At 46.3% G+C, this 27,414-nt stretch overlaps 2 protein-coding genes across 2 annotated transcripts; one reads left to right on the top strand and one right to left on the bottom strand.

Moving 5' to 3' along the window:
• Positions 1 to 841: 841 nt before the first annotated feature.
• On the top strand, positions 842 to 17,956 carry BBS2 (Bardet-Biedl syndrome 2; the record flags this gene model as incomplete). Its single annotated transcript, XM_008948962.1, has 16 exons — positions 842 to 1,069; positions 1,459 to 1,584; positions 1,846 to 1,908; positions 4,700 to 4,777; positions 6,648 to 6,752; positions 7,660 to 7,746; positions 9,017 to 9,152; positions 11,038 to 11,177; positions 11,968 to 12,112; positions 12,826 to 12,997; positions 13,830 to 13,959; positions 14,719 to 14,850; positions 15,356 to 15,493; positions 15,962 to 16,074; positions 16,786 to 16,934; positions 17,828 to 17,956. Coding segments are annotated over 16 exons (2,049 nt in total), but the record flags the coding sequence as incomplete, so codon positions are not given.
• Positions 17,957 to 23,464: 5,508 nt separating this feature from the next.
• Positions 23,465 to 27,175, bottom strand: OGFOD1 (2-oxoglutarate and iron-dependent oxygenase domain containing 1; the record flags this gene model as incomplete). The annotated part of the gene is made up of 6 exons (XM_008948961.1): positions 23,465 to 23,626; positions 24,288 to 24,346; positions 24,782 to 24,904; positions 26,098 to 26,393; positions 26,501 to 26,580; positions 27,062 to 27,175. Coding segments are annotated over 6 exons (834 nt in total), but the record flags the coding sequence as incomplete, so codon positions are not given.
• Between the last annotated feature and the right edge of the window lie 239 nt (positions 27,176 to 27,414).

The raw sequence follows: 27,414 nt of genomic DNA, 5'->3' as shown, positions 1-27,414 counted from the left end.
TTTTTTTTTTTTTCCTCAAGCCGTGGGTTTTATGGTAGTGCTGTCGGTTGGAGAGCCTGCTGCTCATATCGGGCAGGGTGCTCGGGCTCCGGTCAGCGATGCAGCAACTGGCCCGGAGGTGCGGGAGTGTCTGTGTCCTCCGCCCGCGTCGGGGATGCCGACGGAGGAGGGGTACATCCAGCCGAACTGGTGAACAAACCCTGGTTTGAAGTGGGAAACCCACAGCGGCACTTAGGTGGCTGGAAATCCAAACAGGGTGTCACTGTGAGGTTTCCCAGCATCGTTAATTATTTTATTTTAGAGCCCTCGAGAGACCCTGGGCAGCCCCAAAACAAAGCACAGTGTCCTGTGACCCCTGACTTGGTTCTAATAATGAGTAAATATTGGTCAGTAAGAATAAAAACTTCCTTATCACAGTCGTATTTTTAGGTGGATTGTATTCACTTACAGCTGGTGGTTACAGATGGGTACCAGGAAAATTGCCCTAAATATTTGGGTTTTTTTGGTAGCGTCAGTTTGTTTTTACTTTCTGTGGTTCGCATTTTTTGCCTGGCTCTGAAGCCTCATTAAATGTTTCCATTTTCCAAAACAAAACAATGGTGGCACAGCTCTTCTGGCCAGAGCAGTGTTTTTCTGCCATTTCCCTTTTTGGTGTAGTTTAAAACTAAAGAATAACCATCAGAAACAGCATCATCAGCAAAGCCCACAGTATTTTGCCCTTGTTTTGGTTGAGTGAATGCCCTTCTTCCTCATCCCTGTTATTATCCAAACAGTAGTCCTTAATGTTTACACACAAACACAGACATCCTTTGTGATAGTAGTTATATCTTTGTTTCTACAGGTTTTTATTCATAACCCTCATGCCCGAGGACAGAGAACGAGCACAAACCGAATGGTGCAGAGCAACCAAGATTCAGACATTTCTCTCCTCAACATTAATCAAGGGATCACTTGTCTGGCTTCAGGAGTGCTGAACCCACACCTTGGTTATGATTGTCTCCTGGTTGGAACACAGACTAATTTATTGGCTTATGATGTCTATAACAACTCGGATTTGTTTTACAGAGAGGCGAGTTAACTGGGCTGGTGGTTTTTTTTTTTTTTTTGTTTTGTTTTTTTTTTTTATTGGTACTTTTATTGTTTTCTTCCCATTCTAACGATCACAGTTTTTGTTACTGTGGCAGATAATTATGCCTCTGTTCTTTGCATTTGTTATATTCCTGCATGCAGGACATTTTGCCTTCAGAATATTTGGAACATTTCCAAAGGAAAAAATACGAATGTGATGTATGTCTGTGTTTGCACGTGTGACAGCAAATTTTCATACTCTGCCACTCATCACCTAGCAAGAGAAAACTTAAATTTAGCTAAACTGATAGTGATAACATTTGGAGCTCATTTTGGCTCTTTCGTGTCTCATCGCCTGCTATTTCTTTTGCCTTCCCTGTTTCTCTGTAGGTTTCAGATGGAGCCAATGCAATAGTTCTTGGAAAGCTGGGCAATATTTCCTCTCCGCTTGCTATTATTGGTGGAAACTGTGCCCTGCAGGGCTTTGATTATGAAGGAAGTGAGCGTTTTTGGACAGTAAGGCTATGCATAATGCTCTTGATGTTATTACAACTTTCTTTCAATGGTGCTAATTCCTCTAGATTTGTTTTGATATGCTAAATATTAATTTGATTGTATATCTTTCTTACTTTATCTCAGCCCTTAAACTATATTTTGGATATTCTCAATGTGGCTTCAATATCAAGTATCTCAATTGCTGTTTTGCAGTTGAGATGATAAAATAGTCTAGCTTCTGACTGCTCTTGTCAGTAATGAGGACTGTCTTCCTCATTTTAGGTGACTGGAGACAACGTTCGGTCGTTAGCACTGTGTGACTTTGATGGCGATGGCAAAAATGAGGTTTGTAACCACCTGATTCCATGTGATTTCAGCTGTTTTCATGGTCTTGTAGTGAAATGGTAATTAAAACCATGAGTTATCAATTCAACTGATTTGTATCACCAATGAAAGTGATCCCTTTGTGGAAGCTGTGCCTTCTTCAGACTCTGGTCCAGTAAAGATGTGGATAAATGCTGAGCTCATGGATGGGTTGCAGTGCTGGTCCTTGGTACTGCTCAGAGTCTGTGCAACCAGGTGTATCTGGAGTTTTTACAACCTGGTGAATTGATACCTAGCTGTTATCTCATTTTTCTTCACTACACCAGGAGGAATACCATGAAATGCCTGCAATCATCAGTGGCAAGGCATCGAGTTCAGTGGTATTTCTTGAGTATGGTTATAAATCCTTTTTTACATTTCAGAGAAATAACTTGCAATTTTAGTCATAATTAAGCTTTTCCATTTACTTCCTTGTTTGGAATGTTTACTCAGGGTATGCAATGTTTATAGTGATGCTTAAAGGGTCTCTACGCCTTTTATGTATCTTTTAGAAATAATGAACTGATACAGACTCTTTGCCTGATCGGTATCTTCAGGAAGTGAGGAAAAAAAAATGAGGTTTTCAAATGAATTTCTGCACAATTTTTCCTAGAGTGTATTTTTTTTTTTAATGTGCTGAGAGGTAGCTATAGAAAGTGGAACCAGAAACCAGGAAACTGATCTGCGGCACTCATAAATGTTTTGTACTTCTAAGTGTGGGGTTTTTTTTGTTTTTCTACTATTTTTTTTCTGCTTGAGAAAGGTCCTTGCTCAGCAGTTGGTGTAGTCTGATGCTATTTTGAGCTAAGCAGAGTTGGATGCATTATCCAAATAGCTTACCCTGCCAGTTAGCCCAGCGTGTATTTGCTGAGAGTATTTAAGAGTTCTTTTTAATCTTAATTATCTAGGTGATTATTTTTGTTTTTTTCATTTCTGATTTGACTCTGTCGCTTTTGTGAAACTGCCTCTGGTGTAAAATTGAAGTTCTGAGAAAATGCACAGAAACATCTATTTAAACTGTTATCACTTTGTGTCTTATCTGGTAAATGGATGTGCTGGCTTCATATCTGTTCTTCCCCACCCTGGTAGAAACACATCTACATTTAAAACTGACTGATTTGAAAGTTTTATGAATATCCTTTTGTCTTTTCATAGCTGAAAAAACTAATTTCTTGTGGTTGCTGTCCTGATTTTAGATTGATACAGGTTATTTCCTCCCATCTGGGGAAAAAACCTTTTTTCAAATTCCAGTCCAGTGGAATGAAAGTCACTGAGGTGGATGAGTTATATAAAATTAAATTAAAAAAAAAACAAAACAGCATCTTTTAGGCACCTCTGGGAAATGCAGCATCACCAGTAATTGTTTTGGGATTCTGTGCTTTTAGCTGGTCACTTTTTGCTGCTAATTACAACTTCTCAAGACATCTGTAGCTCTTGCTGATATTATTTGTTGTAAATATGATTTCAGTAGCTGTAGTAAGCTTAGCTGGGTGCAATTTAGTTTTGAAGTATTTTTGCTTTGGAAGAAGAAAAAGCCTTTATTCTTTTTAACAGTGTTTTGATTTGGATTTGTGTCTGTTCTGCTGAGTAAAGATGGGAGACTCCTCAGTTCCAGTGGGGAAAGGTACTACCAGATTTTAAACTCTCATTTGTAATTCTGTTACTGATTTGATGGATGACTTTGTGGGCAAGACACTAAGCAGATCTGCTCCTTGGTTTCTTAATTTGCGAAATAGAAGCTGGGACTAGTCACTGTGTTCGGGAAGTGCTTTTCCATGAGGCTTCTTTTAGGTTAATACCTTCTGCCTGCTCAGCGAGGAAACAGGGAAAATAAGAAGCGATGAGGAATGAGATTGCAGAACACCCAATTCAGTGCAAATATCCTATTTGTATAATTGTGAAGCTAAAGCCCATTTCACTCGTGCTTTTCAGCAGTAGTAGCCACCGTTCAGGTTGGAGGAGCAGTGATATGTTCATTTGATACTTAGATTCATTTGGTTTAAGTTTTTTTTAGATGAGGGATGGCTTCAAGTTGGACCAGGGGAGGTTTAGGTTGGATACTAGGAAAAAACTATTCCCTGAAAGGGTTGTCCAGGGCTGTGCCAGGCTGCCCTGGGCAGTGGTGGAGTCCCCATTCCTGGAGGGGTTTCCAAGCCGTGGAGATGTGGTGCTGAGGGACATGGGTCAGTGGGGACCTGGCAGTGCTGGGGGAACAGTTGGACTTGATGATCTTAAAGGTCTCTGCCAACCAAAACAATTCTATGATTCACTGCTCAGCAATGATTTTTAAATGTTTTTTTGTTTTTTTCTACTTTGCTTACAGGCTGGTGACTGGGAGTCACAGTTTCTCTGAACCCCTGTAGTACAAGTCAGAACTGAGCTGCAGGGCTCCTGCTGCAACACAGGCAACGTAGTATTTGTGATGTGTATAATTGCAGTTAGGAATTACAACACTGAACCTCTTGCAGTAAGGAAAGAGTACAGCCCTGATGTTCCAAAGGATCTTTTTGCATTCCTACCTCAGATGTTTTCCTCTGCTTTTCTTAGTCTTTATTGACAAAAAAAAAAAAAAAGGTGTAGCTAATACCTGATCAGCAAGAGACTTCTGAATCTTTCCTGACAGAGGGTACCTGTTGTTCCACTGGCAACTTTTCATACAACTGCTAGAACCTCTTCATTGCTGGACTTGGAATATTTATTTGCCCTTTACTATCCTTTTTATTTCCTTAGTTTGACTATTTTTTTTAAGGTAGACTTCTGTTTTTTCCCCTAGCTTCTTGTTGGCTCTGAAGATTTTGACATCCGGGTGTTTAAAGAAGATGAAATCATGGCAGAAATGTCAGAGACAGAGGTAAATTACTTCTACCTAAAGTTTGTAATAATTGCTGATAGAGCTGAAAACCTTGTGTACTGTAAAGCTTCTGTGGTTACTCTGGGTCAGATGTGTAGTTAGATAAATATTTGGGAGGGAATCTATTTTAAACTGCAGAAATTAGAATTCAGTAATGTTTTCTGTTATACACAGCATTTTGTGCTTTGTTTACAAACCTTTCACTGAGTTGAGAAAAGCAACTGATGCTTGACTGGAAGTCAGGGCCCTGTCCAAAGGTGATGGAGGTTACTGGGTTGTGACTGAAGCTCTTGGTGCCTTCTGAGCAGAGGAATGTCTTCTGCAGTGTTCCTCAAATGCGCTGACACTGTCGTGAGGAAGGAACTTGCCCCCTTGTGTATCCAGGCAGCACGTGCTGGGGGGTTGCCCAAGCCAAGCTGGAAGTCTATGTTGCAACTGGGGTTACAGACTGGCTGTATAAACACGGCCCCAGTGCCTAAAGTGTGGTTTACAAAGGTGTAAATAAAAGGTGTAGGGGTTGCTCTTCAGCATGACAACGGAGAGAATATTCCCACTATTAAATTTTGGTTGCCGGAAAGGGACTAAAATACCCTTGTCACTGGATTTTTGAGTTTTCGTAGCCTCATGAAACTTCTGTGCCTATTGTAGAGTAAGGCCACATTACAGACCTTTGTCCTTGAAGATCTGAGGTCTCCCTGCTGCCCAAGTTGGGACTAAAAGGCTTAGTTAGCTATTAAACTACTTAAGAAGAGCTATAAAAGGCAAATCCTGGCAGCGTTGTGGGAAAGGAAGCTGCTGTTGTAACTAGAATGAGAAATGGGCCTATAATCCCTTCTGCTGCTCTCTGTAGCCAATCTAGAGTCATGTTGTGATTTCTTGTTGAAACAGAAGGCCCACCACGTGTGATTTATTTCCAGATCCACAGTAGAATTGTTTTAAATTCACACCTGCAGAGTCCTAGTGGTCCTGTTACAATGCTGCTGCTTTAATTTAAAAGGCACACAGCTGCACCTAAACCCTTCTTTTTAGGAAGGTAAATTCAGGGAACAGTGGCTTTATACTTGGAAAGGCTTTGGAGAAGGTCATGAGAGAGAAGGATAAAAGGTTTGGAAACCATGTTCTATGGTCAAAAAAAAAAATCAAAGAGCACAGCAGCTGAATTTAGTTGAGGAATTGGTGCAGGGTTTGATTTAAGGAAATCTCAAGTGCTGTGTTGTACAGAAGACCAGACAGATGATCGTAATTGTTCCTCCTGAAATTAAAAGCACTGACAGCCTTGGCTCAGTGAGGAATGGTAAAGGGACTCTCAGGTCTTTCCCTGGAGCTGACTTACTCAAGTAGTACCGAGCCTGGTGTTCTAATGGTGTACCAAAGAAGTCCAGCTGTGGGAGCTGTTAATTTTTATCTCGCTCATCTCAGGCGAAGATTTTTCTACCAATAACATCCCTAGGGATTTCCCAACCCAATTAAAGCTGAACTTTGACATCCTCAGCTCCTGAAGCTTAAGGAATCTCATATGCTTGGACTAGGTTTTGGATGATGATATCTTAGCACCGATGACCACAGGAATGCTGTGAGCAGTTGTGATAGGAAATACTTGGTCAAAGCACCCTCTGAGGGCAGTTCCACAGCCTTTGCTGAAGTGCATCTTCACTTTGGCAGCACAGCTTTTGTGAGGAGATCCAGCAAAACCTTTGGTGATTCCAAACTGATTTTCGAGAACAGTTTCTTCAGTACTTAACGCTTCCTACAGTAGTCTTAGTTACCATCCAAGTATTGTACAGCTCCTAGGATAGAGAGAGTGTACAATCTGCTGTTACTGGGAGATGCAGCAGCTTTCACTCCTGTGTCCTCTCTCCTTCCCCCCCAGACAGTTACTGCCCTTAGCCCCATGTACGGCAGCCGGTTCGGCTATGCGCTTTCTAACGGGACGGTCGGAGTTTACGACAAGACAGCTCGCTACTGGAGGATAAAGGTTGGTCCAGCGTTGGGATGTCATCACTGAAAGCTAGAAGGCTGCTGGGAGATCTGATACCTACCCTCAGGTCGTTTTGATGTTACCCTGACTCCTTAGGTGAATTTGAAATTTTCTGCTGAGTGTGGAACTTAACGGCATGTTCTTAAATTTACCTATTTTTATAAAGAAATGCAAAATTAATACTGTGTGGGTTCCTTCAGTGCTTTTGGGACTGTTGGTGATGGCTTAAACACCAACAGAACCATACAACAAGGGATGCTACAGCTTCACAGGGTTGTTTAAGCACCAGAGGAATTTGACTTGGCTGTTTGAAAATGCCTCTGGCTGTGTTGTTGAGTCAATAAATGGGTTTTCAGCAACTGAATTAATCTTGCATTGTCTGTGTTCAAAACTAATTTTTCACATCAAAAGCGACTTGCTGCTGCCTAAATGACATTGGCGAGATCCTTTTGTGACGCTCATGTTATTATTCTTATTATAACACAGATTAGAACAGCCTGTTTAATAGGAGTAAGAGATTCCTTAGGAGGTGGCAGGAAGAGGCTAATGGCTTTCCTCTGTGGTCTCATTTTATGACAACATTGAAGCCTTGATCTTATTTTTTCCCCCCTCCAGAAGTTGGCTTTTTACGCTTTTTTTTTTTGCGAGATCTAATAATCTTGCTTGGATGAAAACATATTTAAAGGAAAAATCCTGTCTTTTGAGAGCAGTGGACCAGATTTGTAGCGCAGGGACTGAGATTTCCGATGTGCGTGGCCTTAGAGATGGTGGTGCTCAAAGTTCCCATTAGGAGACATTTTTGTGTTGCTTTCTGTAATCTCTGTAGCCTCATACTCCAGTGTCCTGCATGTGCAGTTTAGAAAACATACCCAAGCTTAACTTATTCTTGATTTTCTGTCCCCAGTCTAAGAACCATGCGATGAGCATCCACGCCTTTGACCTGAACTCTGATGGTGTGTGCGAGTTGATCACTGGCTGGTCCAATGGGAAGGTGAGTTTGTTCAGGAGTAAGTGAGAAGCTGTCCACCTGGGAGCTGTGTTCAAACAAGGCTGTTAAATTAGCTGAAGGAGAACAGCTCAAAAAATTCTAAAGGCCGTTGAAAACTGAGCACTGAAGAACGACTGCAGTAAACCTGGTTTGGCTGGTGAATCCTGTGCCAAGTGCAAGATCAGAGGAAAGCTTCTTCCTCTGCTTAGCTCAGAGTCCATGGCTAAGGTGTGGCAAGTTGTTTCTAGCAGGGATCACATGCCACGTCATAGAGCTCTCCAGTGTCTCTTCTCAGCTTGGTTGTAAGGACGCGCTAATAACCCTCTGCGATGCTTCCTGAATGTTCTCAAACTTCAGGCTCTGTAGCAGGATTAATCAAGCATTATTTAATTTTATCTAAAGGCATATTCTATACTCTTAATATTCTACATATTCTTATATTGTATTCTCTTAAGCCTGTTGCTTCGTATTCCCCTTTGCCAGAAAAGACTGTTGGAGCTGCCAAATCTCACCTGGACACAGCTTGCCAGTTTTTTTTTTTTTTTTTTTCTGTAAAGCTGTGCTTTTTTTCTTCACGTCTCTCATTACTCTCATTAGCTTGGGGGAATTTAATTAACTTCATATCAAGCTGGCAGTCTAGAGCACAGATATGTTGTAATTTATGTTGGATTAGGTGTAGAACATTGCTAAAGAGAGAACCTCTCCTTGTCTTGCTACTTTTTCTGTTCTTTTCCACTGGCAGTCTCGACCTTGCTTGTTGGTCTGATACAGTCTCCAGGTCTTAGAATGAGCAGTGCTGGGTCCTGTGCCTTGGAAAAGATGCAGGATGGCACCAAGCCCCCCTTGCTATTCTTCTCCGTTGAAAGATAATTAAAGGTTGTGGTATTTATGTGTAAAAATAATTTGCCATGCATGTTTGCAGCTAAGAGGTGGTAAACACTTCATTAAGGTTATTTTTGGTTTAGTCCCATCACTGCTGTGTTGATGGGTGTAGAACCTTCCTGGTGCAGACTTGCAGTGCCCTTCTTTCCTTCCTGTAACTTAAGGAGGCCTCTCTGAAGAGAGATTCCTTCTAGCTGAGCCAGTCTGGGGGTCATTTTCTGATGGTGTGTGTTTTTCACAGGTGCTGTTCTGGTCAGCAGAGCTGCAAGTTCTCCTGTGGTTCTGCGAGGGGAGCTGGTGTTTGGTTACCAGCTCAAAGGATAGCATGACAGAGATTTTTTGAGTTAGCTTTTCTGCTTATGCTGTGCCTTGGAACTCTTTGTTGTTTCAGGTTGATGCACGCAGCGACCGAACTGGGGAGGTCATCTTTAAGGACAACTTTGGTTCCTCGATTGCAGGATTGGTGGAAGGGGATTACAGAATGGATGGGAGCACCCAGTTAATCTGCTGTTCAGTTGATGGGGAAGGTGAGAGCATTGTTCAGGATATTAATTTAGTACACAACAGTATCAGGCACATCACATCATCTCAGATTAGCTAAACGTTGCTTCAGTTCTGTAGGCAGTTTCTCGTGCCAAATTCCCTTTGCTTTACGTGAAGTTAAGGGAATTTTGAATTATGCTATCTGCAAACAGCATTTTGAGTGTTCCCTTCTCTGTGATAATCAACATGTTTCATTATGATCCAAGAAGCTAGCAAAATTCATTTGCCTAATGAGAGAAATCCCATCCTAATAATGCAAAGGTAGCTATAGTCAGTACAGACTGTGGTTCTTCAAGTGACATTATTATACGTGAACGTATAGGAAAACTTTATTCCTATCGGTGATAATACTTTGGTTGCTTTATGGATGGTGAAGGTGTTTAGTGAGCTAAACTTGTGTGTGTTTTGATTTCCTCTGAAGGTGAATAGTTGTTATGTCTGTAATTTTAGATATTAACAGTGCTTTGTTTCCTGGAAAATGCTGTTCTTAGGCTGCAGAACTGGTGGATTTATCCCACCGTACATTCAAGAAGTGGGACCTGGTCTTTGAGTGGAAACAAATATGATTGCAGATGATTTAACTAAGCTCAGCATGAGTTTACAGGGACGGCTTCAGGAAAGACATTGGCATGGTGATCCGACTGCTTGGCGTCGGTGGCCTGAGACAAGCAGGTCTGGCACAACCTATTTGGAACAAAAGCCTGTTCTCGTTAAATAGCACAGTGCTTTGCTGTCTGTCTTTAATCACAGGCTGTGGGGACTTGCTGTGCTTGGGATTCAGCCATTAAACCTTTTTCCCAAGCTTACAGGAGGAGAACCCTGAGCACAGTTCTGAAGATACCTTGCCCTAGCAGAGCTGTGTAGGTTAATGTCACTGAACGTGATCATCCTGTTCTGGTGGAACCATCATAAACAAACCTTGGCACCGTGAGGATCCCTTACTCAGTAGTAGTAAACCTAATGTTGGGCTTTAATGGACAGTTCATTCCCATAGTCCTTGCCACGAGAGTTCTTCTGGAGGCCAGCAGCCTTTCACATGAGGTGCTCTTCTGTCCTGCAGTGTATTTTCCGTCTTGCTCTCATTTTAAATGAATGGTTCACTCAGAAATAATAAATTGGGTCCTTTCATTGGGGGACAGTGTGTGTGCTGAATGCTTTCCAAGTTTCCTGCAACTTTTTAGGGGGTTTATACAGTCAGGCAGCACACTCTTCACAGGTATATAGTTTTGGTCTCTGGCCTTCATTGTCAGCTGCAATCAGAGCACATGGCCCTAGAGCAGAATGGAAAGTTTATAGCAAGTGTTTTTGTTTCATCATCTGTTCAGCTCTTGTCTCCACAGGCAGGTGGAGATATTTTCATAACTCTGTGCTCCATTGGGCTACAGGGAAACAGTATCCCTTGATTTGGGCAAAAGCTAGTGTGGGTAAATGGTGTTTACTGGCTGATTGACAGGGACTTACAGACATTGCCAGGCAGTAACAACTCCTCTGACCAGCTCTAGAACTCCAGGTACAAGTTTTATTCATTTTGCATAGCTGCAAACTTGCCTAAGGACCCAAAAGAGTGATTGCAGTGGGAATCCTCTTACAAAAGGACTGCCTTGTCTGGTCATGTGAAGACAGCTTAAAGACAGGCTGGAATTTGACCTTTTTTTCTGGATTTAGATGTGCAGTTCACTTGTCCTGATCACCAGGACGGTCAGAGCCTCTGTGGGTGTAGATAAGTGCTCAGGCTTTCAGCTAAGCGGTGCCTACCAAAGACCAGAACTAGTGTCTTCTGCTGAGGGAGTACAAGGGGGGGTCTTGTTAAAGACACCAAAGTTTTGGGGAGGCTTTGCTGAAGTTGGCTCTGTTTTTGTTCCCATACAGTCCGGGGCTACCTGCCAGGAAGTGAGGATGTGAAAGGAAACCTGATGGATACAAGCGCCGAGCAGGATCTGATCCGAGAACTTAGTCAGAAGAAACAAAATCTGCTGCTGGAGTTAAGAAATTATGAGGAAAATGCAAAGGTACTACTTATTGTGCAGGGCCAAAACACTCCTTCCTGTTGCTATAAATCCAGAGTAATCTGGGAAGCAGTCGTGGGGCAGTCCAGACAAGTCAGGGCTGTAACCTGTTAGGATGCAGTGAGATTCTCTCCTGGGGATTCCTGCTCCTGCCTCTGGCTTGCTCCTGGTGCAAGTTCAGAGTTTGTTTTTCATGTTTTAATAAGTAACATTTTCCTTGCTCCTTCAGCTTGCCAGATCAGCTGTGTGTGGAGCTGGATTCTGTTCAGTCCCCTGCTTTGGCTTATGACTGCAAATTGTAATTTTCAGTGTATAAACCAACTTGGGGATTGGAAGGGCTTGTGTGAGAGGATGAGGAAATTGATTGAAGGTTGGGAGAACTGCCAGGGTGTAGGAAGCTCACTTGTGGCTTGATGGTGAAGGTGCAGGGATAAAAGGCTTGGAAATATAGTCTGTGGAAAGAGCAAACTTGTGTTTGAGCAGTAAAAACCCACCACAGCAAAAGCATGGAACTATATAAGCTGTGTTTAAAACTGAATAATGTTGAGTGCTTTTCTGAATAAAGGTTTGGGTTCAGAGCTGAGCTCCATCAACAGTAAATTGCAGCACAAGGGTCCACAGCTCCATGCCTAATCCAGATGCTCTTCATAGCTGTGTGAAGGGTGTGGGAATGGCTGTAACTCTCCTGCAAGGAGAGAAATGATTTACATGTACAATTTCTAGGTGGCTTGAATGAAAATTAGAAGTTCTGATACTGAATTCTGATCAGAATTTTGATTCTGTTTTGTGACAGGCTGAGCTGAGCACTCAGCTGAAGGAAGCAGATGGGCAGCGAGGTGGGATTCCAGCCAACACCCAACTCCAGACAGCCCTCTCGGTTAACCTGGGCTCTGACAGCCAGTCTGCCCATGTGGAGCTGTGCATTTCCACCACAAACGGTGAGTGGTAACCTCCAACCATTGGCATTCATCTCATGTAAATCCATTTAAACGTTCAGTTATATTTAGCTGATGATTTGCCTGTCTCCCCTTTGTCTGTAATTTCCCCTTTGTGGTTGCTCTCCTTTCACAGCGTTTTGAATCGAGCTGTGTTCCTTTGATGAGTCTCGGGGGAGAGGAGTTTGATGGAATTTGTTTCTTGTTATGTGTTATTTTCCAAGGCAATTAACATTTAACTTGGACGAAATGAATCGTGGTGATCCTTGCAACACTCCTTGTGTTGACTAAACATCAACCTACAGCGGTGTTAGGGAGGGTGTTGTGGGAATGCAGCTGGACCCCAGCTGCCTTTATGCAAAACTGGAGCTACCCCGAGATAGAAAATTCACCGAGCACCAGGCGTGCCGAGGATGCTGGCAGGTCCACACGTGGCACTGCTGGTCATCTGGGATACGGTAACAACTCAGAGGAGGGGTGTAAAGTGTGCCCAGGGCAGTGGTGGAGTCCCCATCCCTGGAGGGGTTTCCAAGCTGTGGGGATGTGAGGCTGAGGGACATGGGTCAGTGGGGACCTGGCAGTGCTGGGGGAATGGTTGAACTCGATGATCTTCAAGGCCTCTTCCATCCCAAACGATTCTATGATTCTGAAAACGGTGGTTTGTTGCCAGAGGACAGCTGTTAATTTAGGAACTGCTTTTTCTGCCCGTTGCTAAGACACAATCATCCGTGCTGTGCTGATCTTTGCTGAGGGCATATTTGAAGGAGAGAGCCACGTGGTACACCCCAGTCTCCAGAACCTCTCAGGCTGTGTTCGTGTTCCTCTTACTCCACCCAAAGATGTCCCTGTGGATTTGCATATCAAAGCCTTTGTGGGTTACAGGAACAGGTGAGTTTTGTGTTGTGATCTCACCTGATCTGCAGATCCGACTGTGTGACCAGGAAGCAGCCGTGATGTGGCTTTACACTTGCCCCATGGGAAGGGCACCATTAGTTCCCTGGTGTCTCACTTCTGTGTTACTGGAAGGAGAGCTGGAAAACACTGTTGCACCCGTGTTGCTGAGCTCTTCTCCAGAAACTCTCAATGCTCTGGAGTCCCTGGGACCTGCTGTCTTCCAGCTCTGCCTTTGGGGGAACAGTGAGCACCTCTTGTCCAGAGGATGCCTTAGAGCGGGTCTCTAGAGGGAATAGAGAGAGGCAGAAACTGTGTCCAGGCTACCCAGAAAATGACACTTAACTTTCTCCTTGCTCACATCTGCTGGAGCTGGCTGTGCCCCAGGAAGCAGCATCCTTTCCCTCAACAGAGAAAATCCTTTCCTCTAATAATTTGAGAGCTAGCCAGCTGCTGCGGAAAGGACGTGTAGGGCGGAATTCCCGTCTTGTTCTCGCTATTTGCCCTTACTGCTTTTGATAAAACTTCACTGAACCTGTAAAGAAAATACCCAGTCACACTGTGAACTCATACACGTGTTAGCCTAGAGAATATATTTCACTGGAAGGATTGTGGAAAACAGAAGCAATAGGGAGGAGTTGTTCGGCCTCATGATGTGATAAGCCTGGAATTTCCAACTTCCAGTGTTTTATCCTGGGAAACTGTAAGCAGTTGATTATGTAGCTGGAAGCTACTGATGTCAGTAGCCAGCTAAAAAAGGATCAGAAACCATTGCAATAGGTGAAGCCCTGGTGTGTTAGTAACTGGTTTTCCTTTGGATTGACCCCAGCACACAGTTCCACGTATTTGAGTTGACAAGAGAGCTTCCCCGCTTCTCCATGTACGCCCTGAGCAGCCCGGACTCGGCCCCAGAGCCCCTGAGCTTTGTTCACTGCACAACAAACGAGAGGCCACAAAGGGTGAGGTTCTGCTCTCTGTCCTGTTCCCCAGCCCCCTGCACAGGTACTGCGCACGTGGAGGGTTTGCAGTTAGTTTGGGAGTTCCAAGAGTTCGTGTGTTACAACTGGACTTGAGTCATTCCCTGCTTTTGGGAACTCCTGCAGGAACCAGTGGCCTCAGATCACGAGGCATTTCACATACTACCTTGTTTGCTGATGGAATGCCCACAGCAGGAGCCCTGTAGTGAGTGTGGAATTCTGTAAATGAGCAGAGAATGGGAATAGGCAGCAGAATGCCCAGAAAATGTCTCAGTTTCACCACAGAGGAGCAGCAGTGCTGTGGCTTTGGGCCTAAAAGATCTGAGTTGTGGGATGGTGGTAGTTTCAGCTGGTCGTTTCTCTCATAACTGCAAGGCTCTGCCATATTTACATGACCTTCACTGCATTAAATGGCCAAGGCAAAAACCAAGGTAAAACAAAACTTTCCTTCCTGCAGTAGAATCAAGCTTCCCAGCTTTCTCTAGTCTTCAAGCCTGGGCTGATGTTTTGACCTTGGGTTGTGGTCTCTGCTTGTTGGATTTGATTTTCTTAGGATTATTTAGCTTTGAAGCAGGGATTCAACTGCCTCCATTCTGTCAAGTTCATGATGTGGGTCTAGGGGATGAAATTCAGTAAATGAAATTTCCGAGGTGCCCTGAACATCACGTGCAGGGATGTTGTGTGGTTCTCCAGGTTCTCCATGCAGGTGATGGCTCATGTTCTTTATCGGGTTTTTGTCAGATTGTGATGTGGCTGAATCAGAGCTTCTTGCTACCAGAAGATGCAGAGTTTCAGAGTGCTCCATTCCAGGTTTGCTTCACTTCTCTTCGTAATGCGGGTCACCTCAGCATCAAAATCAAGCCCGGTGGAGAGGTGAGTACCTCTGTGGGCAAGGGTAACACCCACTTAATTATACTCCAGTGAAACAGGAGGCTGGTGCTGGTACAAGGCAGCAAAAATGAAGGATGACTGAACAGGCAGAGGAAGTACTCATGTTCCAGGGATGTTTTTGGAAACCTTTGGTGTTCTGTTCTGTTAGTGGGTAAAATTCCAGGAAGGAAATTAAGCCCACAGATCTGTAGGAAGGGATTTGTTCCCACATGGAATGGTTTCAGGGAGCTGTAACTGGAGGCACAAAGGCTGCCTGTAGCTCTTGCACTGGTTCTGGATGCACAGATGCCTCTTTGCTTCAGGCCTGAATAAAAGCCCCTTGGAAATCAGTCTCCGTATCTACTGAAAGCCACAGAACTTGATCATGTAGCAGTTTTACCTCTTGATAGAAGGAACTGCTTTGGGCTTGGGTAACAGTTAAAGAGGCAGTTCTGGGAGGTGTTTTGTCGTGGAGCTGAGCTGAAGCACTTTCTTCCCTTCCTGACAGATCTCTATCAACACGGATGATATTGACTTAGCTGGTGACATTATCCAGTCCATGGCCTCCTTTCTGGCCATTGAAGATTTGCAGGTGGAAGCAGATTTCCCTGCCTACTTCGAGGAGCTGCGGAAGGTGTTGGTCAAGGTGAGGAGGCCTTGGGTGTTTCTAAATTGGTGGCTAAGCAGTGACTGGGGACATTTGTATGAGAGGATCTCTAAATGGCTTTATTGTCTTCGTGGAAGATCTTCACCCAGGATGACGTGCTGTATATTCTGCAGAAAGCACAGTGGGATAGTCTGTTTTCTGTTTATTCTGTGTTCTGTAGAACAAGCCCTTGGTCTCCAGCAGTAGATTGTTTAGACTCATGTAAATATGTTGTCTGGGAGACTGAGCTGTGGATTTGGGGCTGAGTGTAAGGTGTGTGTCTCAGCCTGATCACCCCATTCGGAAGCCAGGGCGTAAGGGGAAGGGGAACAATCAAGGGAGAACAGTCCCAGGGATGCCGATAGGTTAAGTTGGGATGGTCCTTCCTATGACAAGCTTTGTCTTGACCAGTTCCTGCACGCCTGGGGTGCTGGGCGGCCCTTTCTCATGCCTGTTTGCCTCGAACAGGTGGATGAACACCATGCAGTGGATCAGAGGCTCACTGCTGACATGGCTGAGCACTCCAACCTCATCCGCAGCATGCTGGTCCAGGCAGAAGACGCTCGGCTCCTGGGAGACATGTGAGCAATTACTGCTTAGCTTGTGTGATTTGGGTGTAGAACTGCTGGTCCTGGCTTTTCAGTCAGAAAAGAGCCTGGAAAAAAAAAAAAACAAACACAAACATTTGTGTGATACAGGGGTTGCCTAGTTGCAGCTCTTGGTGTAGAATTGGTACCTTTGCTGGTCCCATCATGAGCTCTCCTTGAGTCTTGTCTTGTTTAAGTGGAAAACCAGTCCGGGGAAGGCAGAAGGGTGAGGGTAGTGGCTTAGTGTAGAGCTGGTGGGTTGAATCCACCTTGGGATGGTGAGAGACATTGGAAAAGATATATTAAGGTAAAGAGGCAGTAAAAGCTGCCTGTGGTATGTGACCTTCTGAAAACACCAAAAAAAGCATTTTAGGTGTTGGTCCTTTCACTCTGACTTCCTGTGCTTTGCTGATGTCCTGTCCCCACTGTCCAGAGCAGCAGTTAAGAGGTCCAAGCTAACACTGAGCATTGGTACTTTCACTGGGGAAAGTGGCATCTCCTTTTTGGGTTACCAGATGAAATAATTGCAAAACCAGACCATTTTTTTTTTTTCTCAGTACAATAAAGAGTATAACCAACAAGTCTGTCCTCTGGTAGCTGGCAGACGTGTGGGTGACTGTGGTGCCATCACAACCACATCCCACTACACCTTCATGATTCTGTCATGCCCAGAGATGCACATAACAGGCCTGGTTGTTCCCCCAGGAAGAACATGAAGACACGGTACGTCGAGCTGTATGATCTCAACCGAGATTTAATAAATCAGTACAAAATCCGTTGCAACAACCACACAGAGCTGCTGAATAATCTGAAAGCTGTGAATCAGGCAATCCAGAGGGCTGGGCGGTTACGCGGTGAGTACGTGGCTTTTCAAACTAAATTAGTAGAGGTAATCTGTAATTTTTCAGCCATAGCTAACTGCCTGTGACAGCTCTGAGTGTCCAGTCAAATTCAAAGTAGTTTCCAGCTTTCTGGATGGTACAGAAATTGCTAGTTTTGTTGAACACGGTCTTGAAAACATTTTAAAAGTAGTGTCTCAGTTATTAATTTATAATTCTGCTTTAAAAAGAACAATATCAACCTAAGCAGGACTGTATCTGTATTATTAGTTCTCTAGGTTGTTGGGGAAGGAACTTTTTTTTTTTTTTAAAAATGGCATTCCCCTTTTAACAAGTCCTTTAAGCTCTACTATAATAGAGCTAGAGGATCATTTAGATTGGAAGAGACCTTTAAGATCACTGAGTCCAACCATTGCCCCAGCACTGCCATGTCCCCACTGACCCATGTCCCTCAGCACCACATCTCCATGGCTTGGAAACCCCTCCAGGGATGGGGACTCCATCACTGCCCTGGGCAGCCTGGCACAGCCCTGGACAACCCTTGGAGGGAAGAAATTTTTCATAATAACCCATCTAAACCTCCTGTGGTGTAAGACCCCAGTTCCCTCAGCCACTCCTCACGAGACTTTTTCCCCAGACCCTTCACCAGCTTTGTTGCCTGTCTTTGGACACACTCCAGAACCTCAGTGCCCTCCTTGAAATGAGGGGAACTACAGAACTACAGACAGTTCTTCTTTAAGGAAAGGATTTTATTCGTGTATCAGAAAAAAGGTGATGTTTCACCATGTGTTTAAACAATATTTGAAAGAAACCTTCATTTTGAGACTGGATCAAATAAATATTTTTATCAGTTTCTTATTCTGTAAACGTGTTTTTTCTTCTCTCTCCTATTTTTTTCCTCTTTACAGTCGGCAAACCTAAAACACAAGTGATCAGTGCTTGTCGGGATGCCATTAGAAGCAACAACTTCAACACACTGTTCAGGATAATGCGTGTGGGAACAGCCTCGTCCTAAAATCAGCCAGGAGAGCAGCAGTTGCCCAGGGGCAGATGACATAGCAGTGACAAGGAGCACTTAAATCAGGCCCTCTGCTGCACTGGAGGGGGAGGCAGTGGCAAAGGTAGCGTTTGAGTTAAGCCGTTGGGTGAGAAATGCTGCTACACAAGCCAAAGCTTTGTGAAGAAAGCAGCAGAGTTGAGGTGCAGATGGATTTGTGCAAGACAGAGGTATAAGCTTGGGACGGTTATTTTTCTTACAGTAACTTATTTATGTATTTTAATATATTTTGTAGTGAAGACATTGACCTTTTCCATTAAAACATAGACTGGTTTGACTGCCTGTGTTCTGATTTAGTTGGGGAGATGTGTATGGTTAAGTTTATTTCCTGGAAAAACAACCCAACCAAACCTACTTTTCTGGTTTTGCTGCCTGGTCTCTGTGTTGGAGAATCCTGGGTTTCTGTACTGCTTTCTAAGTACCCTGCAGCTCTGTGCAGTAGAAGTATCAAGGGAACAATAACATCTCCTTGCTGGCTTTTAAGCCAGAAGATCTTTGAAAGCCTTCCTGTTCCTGGATCTGGAAGTGGTCTCCTTCACATCCGATGCTCTCCCTGCACGTGGATTGCAGGAAGTTTTGCTTCCAGCTGTTGGTTCTGTGCTGCTGTTGGAAAAAAACCCTGCAGATTCTGGGTGTTTCAGGAACAACACATACTACACACCCAGGCTCAGTGCTTGTGAGGAGCTGCTGGGGGAGCTTGATGGGATCAAAAGAGGAAAGTATTGAAAAAGGTCTTTGCTCCTGGCTCAAACCTGTTTAGTAATTGTGGGATCTCTTAGAATTGGATTAAAATACTACAGTAAAGCTCTCTCTTAGATCTAAAGACATTTTTGAACCTTTGCCAAAGCAAATTTCTTCTAGAAGCTAAAAATACCCTGCCCAGGATGGTGGTTTGGTCCCAGTGTTTGTCACTGGTGGAGTCACCAACCTGGGAGGCATTAAAAAAACATGTTGGACGTGGTAGTTCAGGACATGGTTTAGTGATCGTGGGAGTGTTGGGTTGATGGTGGGACTTGGGATCTTGGAGGTGTTTTCCAACCTTGATTGTTCTGTCATCTACCATGGCACGGGCCAGTGTTGTCAGCATGGGCAGGGAGGAACCTGTCCACCTTGTGAAGCCCAGCCCTGGGTAGCTTCTCGGGGCTCTCAGGAGCACTCACACCCTGTAACTGCTCCATCTCTTACCAAGTTAAAGCCAGAAGCCCTCTGTTCGTAGCAGAGCGACCGGCGAGCACACGCCCAGTGATTCTTGCAGGTTCTCTGTCCCTTTCGGAGTGGAGCAGCGTGCTGGCAAAAGCACAGAGCTCTGTTGCTTCAGATCTGCAGCCGGGGCTCATTTGAATCCTTTTAAGAACCTGGTTGTTAGTCAAATCCAACTCCCTGGAAGAAGGGTGGTGAGCCACCCATGCTGTTCTAAGCAAGTCAGCTTTAGGCTTGATTATGGAACAGTCTCCTGGCAGAAGTGCTGGGCTTTCTGCCACCTGCTGTACCTGTTCCCACTGTTTCAACCTCTTGTTCTCTCTGTTCAGACTCCTAACGCTTGCTCACTTACTGTTACGTCGTCCTTTCAGTGGCTCTGCTTGGAAAGCAGCCTGATTCCGAGGGCTGCACACCAGGCACTCCCAGTCCCAGCTCTGGTTTGCTCTTGGCAGTGAGCTGTGTCCTTCAGTCCCAGTCCAGGCCTCTGATAAGGCTCATTTCCCCTGGCTATGTTTCTGACAACAAATTTGTCAATCATTTTCCCGTAAAAACAACTTTTATCTTTGCCAAATGTAAAATCCACATCCTGTAAGCTGAAGTGATACCAGGTTTGCAGTTGCTGTGGAATTAAATCAAGCCCCTTGGCTGGTGTGCAGCAGCCGGATGATGAAAAGCTGAACCTGCACTAGCAAACTGGTGACAGACAGCCCCCAGCAGCACAATTCCCACCAGGAATGATCCTGGGTATCCCATTCAGGTATGGGGAGCTGGGGGAACTGGTCCCAGCAGGTTAAGCTGTTGGTCAAGTACAAAATGACCTCTGAAACCATGCCAGTAGAGTGGTTTGTTGCTAAAATTTCATGGGCAAGGCTGCTTAGATGGCACAACACCTTGGTATGTGTGCTGGGGCTTGGGTCTAGACTTCAATACCTGCCTGGAACTTTGGTTTGGGCTCGAGTCTTCCCTGTGCTGCCTGGGAAACACCCTGCAGAAGCACCAGGCTGGACCTCTTCAGGGCCCCCTGAAGAGGGATCTATATAACAGTGAGGTTTTCCAAAATCCCAGTTTGAGTTCCAGTTTGGAGTTTAAAAAAAACCAACAAACAAACAAAGCAGTTGGAGCTGACACTTGACAACAGGTTGTCTGATTTTAGCCCCTGTTTCTCCAAGTCCTGTGGGTTGCTGCTCATCTTAATTAATCCTAATTCACTGACTACCTGATGTCAGAACTTTGCTGCCTGTTCATGACTGCCAAAACCAGTTCTTCAGTCTGGGCTATGGCCACACTCTTTTATCTTGCTCCATGTTGAATTGTTCCCCTTTCCAGCTACTTGGCAAACTGATAGCCACCAAACCCTGAAAAATGGGTTGTGAAGTTGTGTAACTCAGTGCTTCAGTCGCCAAGAGCTGCTGGTACCTGTGTCTAGCACCAGGCTGCAGAGGTGGTGGGAGATGGCTGCCCTCACACAGCTGGGCTGGGTGACATCTTGCCTGGCCTGAAGTTTCTGTTCTCTGTTGCTCACACTCCACAACTCCACTTGCTGTTCTCAGTCCTCTTTTTCTCTCGTCCTGCTTACTCTGGGTATGTATAGATTCCATGTTCCCTTCCCTAAGGATCAGAGCACTGGGCAAGCAGCTACACCTACTTGTCAACACAGCTTTGTACCCAGCAAGAGGGCTCCCATTAGCAGCGGGGATCTCAGTGAATCCCCCTCCTCTCCCCCCAGCAGCTCACATCTGAATTTTTGGTGAGTGGAACTTTTCCCCTGCACCCTTAGTGCCAGCCATTGGCTTTTGGGGCAGAACGGGAAGGGCGGGAGAGCAGCGACGTGTTGGGTTTTAAATCTTTGAATGCTAACTGCAAATTTGGCTCCTGAAATGACTTCACCCCGGTCCCCAGAGGCTGAAGGGTGGTTCTGGGCATGAGCAGGCAGATGGGGGCTGGCTCAGGCAGAGGCTGCTGTGCCCTCTAGTGTGGTATTTACTACTGAAGAGCAGCAAGCTGCAGAGCCCAGCTCCTGCCCAGTCTTCTGGAGGGGTGCTCCAAGATCTACCAAACACCCTCTTAGGCTCATAATGCAGTAGAAGAAGTAACTTCATTTCATTAATTTACTCCCAACTTTGCCTGGCTTACTGTGCTGTGAATAGCTGTGGTATCTGGCACCTTTGTTCCAAACTACCCAAATAATTTTGTCTTTTTTTTTTTTCCTCCCAAAAGCTCCACTGCTTGTCTTTCTTCTGGAGCAGCTTGGAGTAAGAACCATCTTCTCCCCAGGAATTGCTGCTGCCCTGCCAGGCAGCCGAGTGCCTCATAAACCAATGATTCACAGAGAGGGTCCTTCAGGATTTGGTCTCAGCTTCATCCCCTTATCTTTGCAAGTAGCATAGAACAGTACCAAAGGAAGACGAAACCTGAGCAGGAAGGTCTTGGCAGCACACAGCGAGGCCAGCTCGGGGAGCTGGGTCAGAACGTGGACAAGATGGTGTAGATGTCACCACAGTAGCTCGGTGCAGCCACCGAGGGAAGGGCTGGAACTGAGCAACTGCTCGTGGTGCTGGACTGAGCTGCCCCTGGAACTGCACAGCCCCAGACATCCCTCCGAGGCGGCTCTGTTGTCCCTGGCTCCAGCCCCAGCAGGGCCTGGGGCACCTTTCATGTTGGGAGTGATGGCAGCAGCTTCATGCTTCGGTTGTCCCTTGGTCGAAGCCTGTGCTGGGATTGCAGCTGAAGGTTGTTGCTCCTTTACCTTCCTGAAGGACATCCTGCTCTGCGAGGGGTACAGAGGACTCCTGGCCCAACATGGCTTGGTCACGCCCCAGGCTGACTGCTCCTCTGCTGTGCTCTCACACCTCTGCACTGGACTTCACCAGCAGGCCCAGAAGAGGAGCAGCAGCAGCAGCCTCTAGTCCAAAGCCACCTTCTCCCAAGCCAGGAGAGGCAGGAGGAGTAGCACCAGTGTTCTCCCAGCTCACCGCAAGCCCAGGGCCTGCGCTGTCTGCCTTGGGGGACACGAACGCACACCTGTGTCTCTTCAGTGCCACAACCCAAGCACCAAGACCACCCTGTTTCTTGTACTGTTCTCCACAGGACCTGTACATCTGCTACCTGGGAGGATCTCCAGTGACAGAAGTGAGGGAGGAACCCAGCAGATCATAGAATCATGAAGGCTGGAGAAGACCTGTAAGATCATCAAGTCCAACCATCGACCCAACACTACCGTGACCACTAACCCATGTCCCAAAGTGCTGTGTCTACATGTTTTTTGAACCCCTCCAGGGATGGTAACTCTACCACCTCCCTGGGCAGCCTGGACCAATGCCTCACCACTCTGCCAGGGAAGAAATTCTTCCTAAGATCCAATAGAAACCTCCCTTGGTGTAAATTAAGCCCCTTTCCCCTCATCCTATTGCTGGTTATTCAGGAGAAGAGACCAACCTCCAACTCACTCCAACGTCCTTTCAGGGAGTTGAGAGCAATAAGGTTTCCCATCAGCCTCCTCTTTTCCAGGCTCAACGACCCCAGGTCCCTCAGCCGCTCCTCACAAGCCATGTTCCCCAGAGCCCTCACCAGCTTCGTTGCCCTTCTCTGGACCCGCTCCAGCACCCAGACAAAACCAACATGACATGAGGCCACGCTGTTGGTGACCCTCCTACTGCCTGTGGACAACCAGGAGGCGAGTCACCACCTCCCTGCTGCCAGCCCACCCCAGGTGGAATACACAGGAGCTGGTCTCGTCTTAGCTTGGACATTTCTAGGAGAAAGGTCTGCATCGGGGTCTGACTGCCAAGTCCCAAGAACCTCCTGATTCCCATGGCAGCTCCTTCATTTCTACAACAAATGCAGCAAAAGCCCTAGAAAACATCTTGTGTGTGTTGTAACACAACTTGCCCAGCTAGCGTCTGGAGCATTTAACAGACTCCTTCCTCTCCTTTTTTAAATTTTATTCCTTTTAATAAAACCGCATCATCAGCTCGGGGTGATGCACAGTTGCAGTTTTCACCCTGACAGGTTCGAGACGCATCCCGCTGTGCTCCTGCCAGCAGAGAAGAGCTGGGGAGGTGGCAGAGCTGTCAGGTGATACACTAAATTCCCTCAGCACTAAAAGCAGAGGAGAGCTGAACGTGTTGTGGCGTTCTCAGGAGCACGCTGGACTTCTGCTGGTATAGGTAAGAAGGTCACCTGCCCACCCTGCAGTAGGGCACAGTGTGACCAAGTCCCCAGGAGCAACGTTTGGCCTCAGCCTGGGTAGAAACCCACCACCCACCGCTGCTGTGGTCATTCTGCACCATCACTCATAATAGACAAAGGAAAAATCCCAAAATCCTCTCCTGTTTGGGTGCTTTTTCAGGCGTGCCAAGCTGCGATGGTTGATGTATTTCACAAACTTCATCGTTTCTTTGTCTCTATAAACCAAGGCCAAGCAGTTGGCCTCTGGATTCACTGTCAGCAGCTGGAAGATACAAAAGTAAGGCAGGAAATTAGGTTCATAAAAATGACTTTGGGATCATTCTGAGGAAGAAACGAAGAAAAGCTGGTCAGAACAAAGAGCTGGTGCCAGGAAATGAACCGTGGTGCCATTTTCCTTTTAATGCCCCTCAACATGAAGCACAGTGGTGGCACCAGGGCTCAGAACTGGGACCAGTTCTCTTCAATATTTTATAAATGATCCGGACTAGGGGATCAAGGGCACCCTCAGTTTGCACAGGACACCAAGCTTTGGGTGAGTATTGGTCTGCTGGAGGGTAGGAGGCTCTATAGAGGGATCTGGCCAGGCTGGATCCATGGCATGAGGATCAATCAGGCCAAGGCTGGATCCTGCCCTTGTGGTACAACGCCCCCCTGCAATGCTCCAGGCTGGGGCAGATTGGCTGGAAAGTGCCCAGAGGAAAAGGACCTGGGGGGGTTGGTCAGCACCAGTGTGGCCAGCAGGACCAGGGCAGGGATCATCTCCCTGGACTGGGCACTGGGGAGGCTGCACCTCAAATCCTGGGCTCCGTTTTGGGCCCGTCTCTCCAAGAAGGACCTTGAGGGGCTGGAGCGTGGCCAAAGAAGGGTAATTAAACCTCTCTGCCCTCAACAATTTAATTGCAGCTAGCAGCTGAGGTCCTTACCTCTTCATCTTCACCTTTGGCGATGTAGGAAGTAAAGCCACCATATTCTGGATCCCAGTCTTAAAACAGAAAAGAAAGATTCTTAGAAAGTTCCGTGCTGTCCAAGGGGGATCTTCCTGGTGATGCCACTTTTCCAGCCCCCTCCCCACAGTCACTGGATACGGGATGATCCCCTGTTTACTTCCCGCTGCTCAATTTTTCCTTTAAATCGGAAACAACTTGAAGGTAATGTTCCAAGTTTGCCTTTTCCCACAGATTTACAACCCGAGCCCAGGCGCCACCTCCTGGCTCCAGCGGGAGAGGTCAGCGCTGATCCCAGACTCCTGATCCCAAACTCCCCATCCCAACTCTTTTAGCAAGGACTCCCAGAAGCACGGATTGGAATGACGTCTGCAGAGCCCCTCTCTGCAGGGAAAAACTAGGGATGTTTTGGCTTCTGAGAATTCCAGGTCTTTCCCTCATGCAAACCTGACCCCCCTGCTCCACCCACTGACCTTCAGAGCCGCAGAAGAAGAGCAGGTCGAGAGCAAATTCAGTGGCTTGCGTGTCGTGGACTAGAGTGTAGTGCCCGTGGGTCCAGCGCCGCAGCTCCCCCGCACACATGGGGGTCCCTGAGCCTAGGAGAGGGGACAAACACCAGGGAAAACATGGAGGTGCCACCTGCTGAGCTCAGGGCATGAAGGGGCCCGGCCCCAGGGGCTCCGGAGCCATCCTTGTCCACCCCAGGGCAGGGAGGACGAAGTAAACCCCCAGATCTCACGGGAGCTTCTTTTCTAGAGATGCCTCCAAGTTATGGCCTTTGGATGACATGGATGAGTGGGGTCCTGGTTGGCTCTTTGAAAGGGGCCAAGTTGTGATGGGCTTTGGTTTAACCACTTCTTTCTTCCCTGGTTTGGTTTGGTTTGGTTTCCCCCTTTTGCCCCCCCCCCCGGATTTACAGCAGCACTCCAAACTTCCATGAGCCAGCAGCCTTGCTGTTCTGCAAGTGCTGAAACCACCAGATGCTTCAGGACACTGCTCTGAACTCACTCCACGTGCCATCCCGTGAGGTATATAAAAATCTGGGGAAGCTTTTATTTTTCTCATGGCCCTAGCTCAGCTTTTGATCTGTGCAGCCCCAAACTACACTCTCCTCCCGTGGGAGTTTTCACGTGACAGATTGAAGAGGCAAATCAGGAAACCAAAGCTTCTGTACCAGGTCAGCATTCCAGTGGGGTTTCCACTAAAACCTGGGTTTTGATTACCTTTTATTCCAGCATCCCTTAACTTCACCAAATGCAAGACAAGCTCATTTTCAAAAATTACACTGTTTTAAATAAATCCATGAGTCCAAAATTAATCTCACTGCCTACAACTATGTGGTTATTTAGGCTGGCAGTTGTTTTCTAAAGGTTACATCCTAGTTTTAGGAACTGCTGTTCTAATTCCAATTATCTTTTTATCTGCTCTGTTCGGTTTCTTCCCTTTGGTTTGGTCTCCTACCAGAATCTACTTTAGATGAAGCAGTTTAATTATTGCCAAAAGATTATTGGGCAGTTAATTAACACCCCCCTTCTGGCCTTAGCAAAGTCCCAACCTTAAATCTGCTTGAAACAGTGTCTTCAAGTTAGTCATGATTTTATCCCAAATTCTTTTGTGATGATTGCTTATTTTGGATACCTGGATGGACACACTTCAGGTCCCATGTTTGTGCTGGCTGCTGTACAAGGGGAAATCCTAGTTCTGTGAAAATCACCAGGAATTCTGCTGCTGAGATCCTCAGCATCAGGATCCTGCTCGGGTCCTTCTGTGGTGCTGGTGCTGGACTCACCATTCTGTGTCTCGCTGCCTCGTGACCCAGGGGTGCTGCCATCAGGCTGCTCTGGCTGCTGGGTGATGCTGTCAGCGTGCTCTTCAGTCTCCTCCTGCTCAGGTTTGGGGCTGCTGGGCCCACTGGTGTCTGCTGCTCTTTCTTCCCCAGCATCTTCATCCTCATGAGGAGCCAGGAAGTGCAGCTTTAGGCCAGTGAAGTTGGAAAGCAGTAAAAATAAGGCCTCGGAGCGCAGGAGCTGCAGGAATTTCTTCAGGGTGTCAGGCAGGGTGTCTTCCTCTGCCACCTCATAGTGTCTGAAAGACAGCAGAGGTGTCAGCAGTGGAGAACCAACTAAGACCCCGTCCGTGGGGCAGCTCCTGCTTGGCCTGATCAGTGGCTGCAGGACACTGTCATTCCCCACCTTTTATTGGCAGGCCCCCGGCTCGTCCACTGGATGTCTTTGTTCTCCAGAGCTTCACACAGAAGTTGGTATTCCTCTTTCTAGGAAAGAAAGGCAGTGTAGAAACTTTAGGGGTGCCCACTAAACCAGGGCTAATTCAGCCTTGAGAAGCAAAGCCTTTAAAGTGAGACAAAAAGTCACTTGTTTCACATGCAGTTTGAGTTCCCCAAGTGCTGCGAGCACTTGAGGGACAGGGAAGGACTCCACCAGGCTAGAAAGCAGCAAGGATGACACGTGTTTCCATCCTTCTGCTTGGTTGCCTGTAGGAAACGAGAATGTTGAGGCAAGGTTTGTGATTTTTTCAGTGTACAGGCAGGCAGAGGGGCTCCACCCACAGAATCACAAGAGGTTGGAAGGGACCTCTGGAGGTCACCTGGCCCATTCCTCTCCAGGGAGTGAAACTGGAAGCTGTGTTTTAGTTGGCAGCTAAACAAGCGAGGCCCTTCCCAGCCTGCGTGACACGTGGTACCCACCAGCCCCGACCTGTTCTGGCAGCCCACCTCACTGAACCACTGGGCTCACCTTAAGAAAATCTTTCAAGAGAATTTCTGATCGCTCCTCAAATTCCTCCTGGATTTGAGCTTGCGTGTCCATGTCCAAATAAAGCAGATTGATCCACTCGTACAAGATTTCATGCTGGAAGGAAAACGGGGTTTAAACGCCGAAGGAGCAGAAGGGCTCTCCAGTCCACCCTTAGCCAGCTGGCCACAGGGCTGGACTTCTCCTCATGCACTCTCCATGAATTCCTTCTAGGTTTGAGTTGCACCACAAGCGTTTGCTGTGTTCTCTGCACAATTGCAAAGACACAAACCAGCTACAAATTTCTGGGCCAAAAAGAGCGAAGGGGGTCGGCGAAAGCCGCAAGCAGCCCCCAG

Source organism: Merops nubicus, unplaced genomic scaffold (assembly GCF_000691845.1).
Source record: "Merops nubicus isolate BGI_N331 unplaced genomic scaffold, ASM69184v1 scaffold10071, whole genome shotgun sequence".
Taxonomy (NCBI): domain Eukaryota; kingdom Metazoa; phylum Chordata; class Aves; order Coraciiformes; family Meropidae; genus Merops; species Merops nubicus.
Note: the sequence above shows the minus strand (reverse complement) of the source record. Positions and strands in the feature narration are given on the sequence as shown.